At 67.3% G+C, this 6,051-nt stretch overlaps 1 protein-coding gene across 1 annotated transcript; it reads right to left on the bottom strand.

The window, feature by feature from the left end:
• Positions 1–1,487: 1,487 nt before the first annotated feature.
• MEF2B (myocyte enhancer factor 2B) lies at positions 1,488–4,606 on the bottom strand. Its single transcript, XM_088535702.1, has 8 exons — positions 4,510–4,606; positions 4,018–4,221; positions 3,831–3,944; positions 3,573–3,744; positions 2,703–2,848; positions 2,423–2,525; positions 2,267–2,354; positions 1,488–1,792 (listed from the first exon to the last, which is right to left on the bottom strand). Exons 1-8 carry the CDS (start codon positions 4,561–4,563, stop codon positions 1,495–1,497), a joined length of 1,179 nt encoding a protein of 392 aa, XP_088391828.1. The 5' UTR covers positions 4,564–4,606; the 3' UTR covers positions 1,488–1,494.
• Between the last annotated feature and the right edge of the window lie 1,445 nt (positions 4,607–6,051).

The following is a 6,051-nucleotide window of genomic DNA, read 5'->3' as shown; positions in this document are numbered from 1 at the left end:
ATGTGGGATTCAACACAGATGCAGGGCAGGGATGGTGACGCCAAGCCAGACCCATCCCCATTGTCCCAGCACAGGAGATGTCCTGGCTGTGCCACCATGGAGTAAACGCCATTCCCAGGGCTCACCTCGCCCTCGGAGTGCCTGATGCTGGCTCCGTGCCGCAGGGTTGCCATAGCAAATCTAAATCTTACCAACAAAACGAGGAGCAGAGCCTGATTAGCATATATTCAAATGAACCATGCAATAATGCAAACCATAAATCAAGCAGTCACTGCTGCTCAATCAGTGTCTCTACTCCCCAGCCCCCACACTTTGCCTTCCCCAGCCCCCACACTTTGCCTGGGTGTCCCTGCTCCTCTGCATTCAGAAACCCCCTTCCCAGATGGAAAACCATCCTAAGGTGGCCTATGCACCTCCCAGGGGCAAAATAGCCCAGGACGTGAGACCCCGTTCCCACCGCCCAGCAAGAACCTCAGCCACTTGAGCCTCCACAGCCCTGGGCCTCCTCCTGCAGCCCTCCCCATGTCCCCAGGCTTTGGGGTGACTCAATTTCCCCCTCCAAGCACAAAACCCAGAGCAGCCCCTGCACAGGCTCCCAGCCGAGTTGCTCCTCAAGGCAGCACCCAGCACTGGGCTCCTCTGGAGCGATGAGGCCGGCCCTAATCTGGCTGGTAGCTCCAGTCCACTCCAGGCTCCATGGAGCCCGCACAGACCCTTCCTGGCATTTTCCACCTTCCCGCATTTTACTCCTGAACTTCCACTGCGAGGGCGCTCCTGGGACTGCAGCTCCACTTGGGCTCCCCAAACGCAGGAGCTCTGGAGACAGCACAGGAAGGTAACACCACAAACACTGCAAACCCAGTCCCCCCAACAGTCCCCTCCTCACCTACCTGTTGCCAGCACAGCCTGGGGAGCACCAAAAGAAATGAACAAAACAGCAGCCCTCAGTGAGGAGATGCAGCACAGCTGCGCAGGGTCCAGCACCTGCTAACTCCCTGCTGCCCCAGGGCCGCTGATTTTAAGGAGAGAGGTTCCCCACTCCTCAGTTTCCAGCTCCTGCATCAGGCTGCAAAGCTGAGACCCTGCAAGGGGCTTTTGGGTGCTTGCAGGGAGCCAAGGAGCCTGGGGGACACTGCAGGGACACGGCGAGAGTGGCCAGCAGAGCCCTGCAAGGAGCTCACAGCACAAGTCTGGTCATTCACACTTCTTTATTGCTGAGAATATAATAAATAGAAAAATAGTCCCTGGGTGGGTGGCTGCGGGGCAGCATCCTCATCCCTGTAGCCGCAGCAGGGCCAGGCCGGCTGCCGCATGGAGCTGAAGCGCTCAGTCCTGCTGCCACCGCGTGGCCCGTCCCAGCCATTCCCGCGTGCCGGGGACGCCGGTGCCACAAGGGGTCCCACTGCCACAGCGTGACAGGGACCCTGGGACGGGCGCGAGCGGGGGGCTGCTCCCCCGTGTATGTACACGCAGCCGGGCGTCCCGGCGGCCCTGCTATCTCGGCCACGCGTCCATGGGCTGCGCGCGGCGCGCGGGGACCGGGGGCCGCTGCTCCTCCGCCAGCGGCCGGGACAGACCCAGCGGGTAGGGGTAGCCCTTGGCGTAGTCGTCCCGCGGCTGCAGGTCCCCGGGGCCACGGGGAGCTTCGCTCAGGGAGGACAAGTTGCCCAGGGCGGGTCCCACGGGGCAGCCGAGCCCCGGGGAGACCCGCTCCGACTTGATGCTGATGGCTTGGTGCTGCGGGGGGCTGCTGGGGGGCGGCTCGTCGGCGGGGACGATCCTGCTGCTGAGCCTGGGGACAGAAGGCTGTTGGGGCCACCCCATGCAGCATCCAACACGGAGGAGCCGGTGGGGACGAGCCGCGGGATCTTGTGCAGCTCTTCCAGCCGCATGGGGCTGAGACCCTCCAAAATCACCTCATGCCCCAGCTCTGGCCACCTCCTGACCTGCTCTGACCCAGTACCCGGGATCCCGCAGGGATGCAGCATTCCCAGCCAGCACCCGCTTCCCAGGCGGCCTCCCACCCACACGCCTGGCACGGCTGCTGGGAGCGGGGGGGTACAGGGAGGGCCACGTCCCCTGGGACAAACCCGGTTTTAAATAGGCTCCGGCTTGGGATGTGGCGGGCGGGAGGGTTCCCAGGGGCAGCAGGTCCCACACTGCAGGGGGACGTGTTCCTGATGGGCATCCCGGCTCCCGTGGTGGGGCAGGAGGCGGGATGGCTCCGGGGGCCGCGCTGTGGGGACACGTCCCCGCCGATCCTTACCCCAGCGCTGCCATGTCCCGCGGGGGCTGCCAGGAAGCGGCGGTGCCGGCCTGCAGGAAGCCGGGGGGGACGTCGCCAGCACCATACTCTGCACCGGGAGAGCTGGAGTGAGCGGGAGCGGGGCTGGGGGGCACCGGGCGCAGCGGCCGCTCTTACCTGCGGGCGCGGAGGTGAGGAAGGGGAAGCCGGCGAGGCCGGGGGAGGCTGCACCCGGGGCGAGCACAGGGCTCAGGGTCTGCAGACCAGGGTAGAGCGGTCGCTGCGGGAACAGGGGGGCGTCAGGCTGCGTGTCCCTCCCGGGGGGGGGGGGGTCCCCAAATCCACATCCCCTCCCAGGAGCACGGATGTGGTGGGAAACCCTCGCACTGGGGGCACAAGCACCCGCATGGGGCAGATCGCGGGCATCCTGCGGCCCCGAGCCCCAGGTGCCGCTCACCGCTGCGCCGGCACCGCTCCTGCTGCCGGCCGCGCCGCCCTGGGCTTCACCGCGGTGCCCGTCGGCCCCCAGGTACAGTGGCGGGGGCGTCTTGGTGGCCAGGGCTCGGCTGAGGTGGCCCGCAGAGAACAGGGGGTAGCCCAGACCTGCAGGAAGAGAGGGAAGGGGGGATGCGGGGGCCGCCCCACGCCACAGCGCCTGCAAAACCCACATCCTGCACTGGGGCCCGCGATGCACTTGGGCCACTGCTGCTGTTCCCAGATCCCAGGGCCATTTTGGGAGGCCTGGGGCTACTGCGGCCACTGGTTGGGGCGTGCAGGGCTGCAGACCTCGGATTCGGGGCATCCGTGGCAGCAAAGCAGCGTCGCGGGTGGGAGCATCGCGGTGCAACCACCAGCGGCCCAGCCACCCCCGTGCCCTGTCCGGCTGCCCCGGGGGGTTTCCACTGGCCGAGCCCCTGGTCACTTTTTCCAGTTGCTCTGAGGTGGCCGTGGTTGGCACCGTGCCAGACCCGTCCGTGCTGCAGGGAGCGTCGGGCACCCGGCCCTGCGGGTGCTTGGTGGCCACCTGGGCATGTGGTGGCCGCTGTGACTCAGCACCGCGCAGGAAGCAGCTGGGGGGCGGCTGCGGTGCTGCAGCTGCCACCGCCGCTACCTGCATCACCCACGTGCCAGCCCCGGGCCGGCAAGTCCCGCGGAGGAGCCGCCGGAGCAGCTTTGCATGCGGCGGCCGGGAAAGCCCCGCGGGACGCAGCGCGTCCGGGCATGTGAGGCCGGGAAGGCGCCGGGTTCTGCCCAAAGCAGCGGTCCCCCAGGACCTGGGACCTCCCCCAGAACAGGGGGCAAACCAAGATGCGGGATCGACTCCTACCTGGAGCTGGCGCCGGCGCCGGCGAGCGTCCTGGCGGCTGCCCAGGCTTCGGCACGGCCGGCTTGAAGGCAGGCGAGCGGCCCTGACCCTGCGGGCAGCTGAGGGTCCCGTCGCCGGTGGGTGCCGGGGGGCTGCCGTAGGCTGCGTCGTGGCCGGGCAGCGGCGCCGGGGGCTGCAGAGGGAAGCGTCAGGGTGGAGCAGCCGGACACGGGGCCGCCCGCCCGCGAGCCCCTCTGCCCCGGCGTCGCGGCGACTCACGTAGAAGCGGGGCCGCGCCACCGTCAGGTCCATGCCCTCGTCCGCCCGCCGCGGCTTCTCCGCGCCCTCGTCCAGCTCCAGCTCCTGGTTCTCCAGCCCCTTGCGCTTCAGCGTCTGCGGGCGGCAGGACCGTGAGCCCGGGGGCGGCGGACGCGCGTCCCGCCGGAGCCCCGCGCCGCCGGGATACCTCCAGGATGTCGGAGTTGGTGCGGCTCTCGTGCGGCTCGCTGTACTCCGTGTACTTGAGCAGCACCCTGTCCATGTCGGTGCTGGCGTACTGGAAGAGGCGGTTGGTGCTGTTGAAGATGATGAGGGCGATCTCGCAGTCGCACAGCACGCTCAGCTCGTACGCCTTCTTCATGAGCCCGAACTTGCGCTTCGTGAAGGTGACCTGCAGCGCAGGGCAGGGGGACACGGCGCTGCCCCAGGGCCCGCGGAGCAGCCGCCGGGCACCCAAGCACCCATGGGTGCTGCAGGACCCAACACCCATGGACCCTGCAAGGCCCTACACCCACAGACCCTGCACTAACCCAAGCACCCATGGGTGCTGCAGGACCCAAGCGCCCCTGGGTGATGCAAGAGCTGCTTTCCTTTCCCCCGGCCCTGGCACCACCTCGTGCCAGCCGCTCCCTGGCTCCCATCCCCGCGGAGCCCCGCGTCCCTCTGGAGCGGCTCCCACCTGCCGGTTCCGCTGGTCCAGGATCCGGCTGATCTGGATCTTTTTCCGGCCCATTTTGTCCCCCTACGGCAGCAGTGGTGGCTGGAGGAAAGTGGGGAGAGCAGGGGCCAGCCTGGCCTGAGCCTCTGGATGGCGGCTCCCGGGGCCAGAAATACGTTTTGCTGAAAAATAAGATTTCGGAGGAAGTTTCGTTTTCAGTGGCATTTCCCGGATTTTTGGCACAGGTTGCTCAGAAAGCAACAATTAAAAAAATAAGTAAATAAAAAGGAAGGAAGATTGGAAGATTCTGCTGGGGGAGGGGAAAAAGACACCCCCCCAGCTCCACTCAGCCAGGGGCAGCATCCTGGCCCTGTCCCCCTGCCCCACGGCCGCCCCACGGCCGCCCCAGCCCCATGCCCACCTCCGAGCGCCGTCCCGGCGCCGTCCCCAGTTATTTTTGCCGTGGGGCTGCCGGGGCGGGTGGTTATAAGGAGGGCGGGTGCATGGCGGGGGGGCTCTCCCTAAGCCCCGGGGGGCGCTTGGGGTTGCAGGGTATTTTTTTTAATGCTTTTTTTTTTTTGGTATCACGGCTAGACTAAATTTGACCTCCGGCGTTCGCTGCTCAGGAAGTGGCTCTATGAGAAGCGAGTAAAGCGAAACCACCCACCTCCCCGTGCCACGTGAGCCGGGGCTGCGACGGGCGAGGGGACAGGGACCCTCGTCCCCAGCTGCCCCGACCCCCTGTCCTCCCTGTGCTGGGCGCTGGGCACGGAGCCTGTCAGGCTCCATGAGCCTCCAGTTCCATCCTGGCCCCATCACCAGCTCCAGGGGGCTGTGCCAGCCACGAGGGCCATGGAGGGACAAATGTGGCCCCCCTGGGATGTCCTTGATGAGAGTCCAGTGGGCCCAGGACCCCCGGGACCCTCAGAGACACCCTGCGTGGCGGTCGGTCTCGCCATGGGCCCCTGTCCCCGCATGTCCCCGCGCCGCCATTTACCACTGTGCCCCTCTGCTATATTTAGCCGATCAAAACTAATTTTAATTTATGGAAGGAAATTGTGCCGTGGTTCCCACGGCCCTGCTGCCACCCCATGTCCCCACGCATGGCGGGGGCCACGGAAAGCGCCAGTGATTCCCGGGGGACAGCCGGAGGTTTTCCCAACTCTTCCCGCCGGCTGTGCAGAGCCGGCGCCATGTGCGGGCAGGTGCCCAGGGCCTTGGGCTTCACCTCCTTGCGGAATCGCGCTCAGGATGAGGAAAAGGGAGGTTTTCACAGGGGGGCTCTGGCTTGGAGGCCGGTTTGGCCCGTGGGTGCGGTGCCGGGGGCCGGTGCCTCCCGCTGCCCGCGCGCCGCGGCCTCGCACGCCGCCCCGGCGCAGCGCGCGCCTCCCGGGGTTATTTTTAAAGGCTCGCAAACCTCAGGCGGGAGGGGAGCGCGTGGGGAGCGGGGCCGGGCGGCTCCGCTCCCACGAGCGGGGCACGAAACGCTGCCCGGGGCCGCGGCCCAGCTGCGGCTGCACCTGGGAGGCTGCTGCGTGCGGCCCCGGTGCGCGAGCTCCAGCA

The sequence above is a fragment of the Tinamus guttatus genome, unplaced genomic scaffold (genome assembly GCF_059628265.1).
Source record: "Tinamus guttatus ecotype Peru unplaced genomic scaffold, ASM5962826v1 Tinamus_guttatus_pri_ptg000643l, whole genome shotgun sequence".
In the NCBI taxonomy this organism is placed as follows: Eukaryota; Metazoa; Chordata; class Aves; order Tinamiformes; family Tinamidae; genus Tinamus; species Tinamus guttatus.
Note: the sequence above shows the minus strand (reverse complement) of the source record. Positions and strands in the feature narration are given on the sequence as shown.

Bases quoted from the DNA above. Each gene is read 5' to 3' on its own strand.
- MEF2B (XM_088535702.1), bottom strand. From the start codon at position 4,563: ATGGGCCGGAAAAAGATCCAGATCAGCCGGATCCTGGACCAGCGGAAC. The intron at 3,745-3,830 runs GTGAGTCGCCGC...TTCCCTCTGCAG, and splicing joins TGGCGCGGCCCCGCTTCTAC to CCCCCGGCGCCGCTGCCCGG. The intron at 2,849-3,572 runs GTAGGAGTCGAT...CTCTTCCTGCAG, and splicing joins GGCGCCGGCGCCAGCTCCAG to GTCTGGGCTACCCCCTGTTC.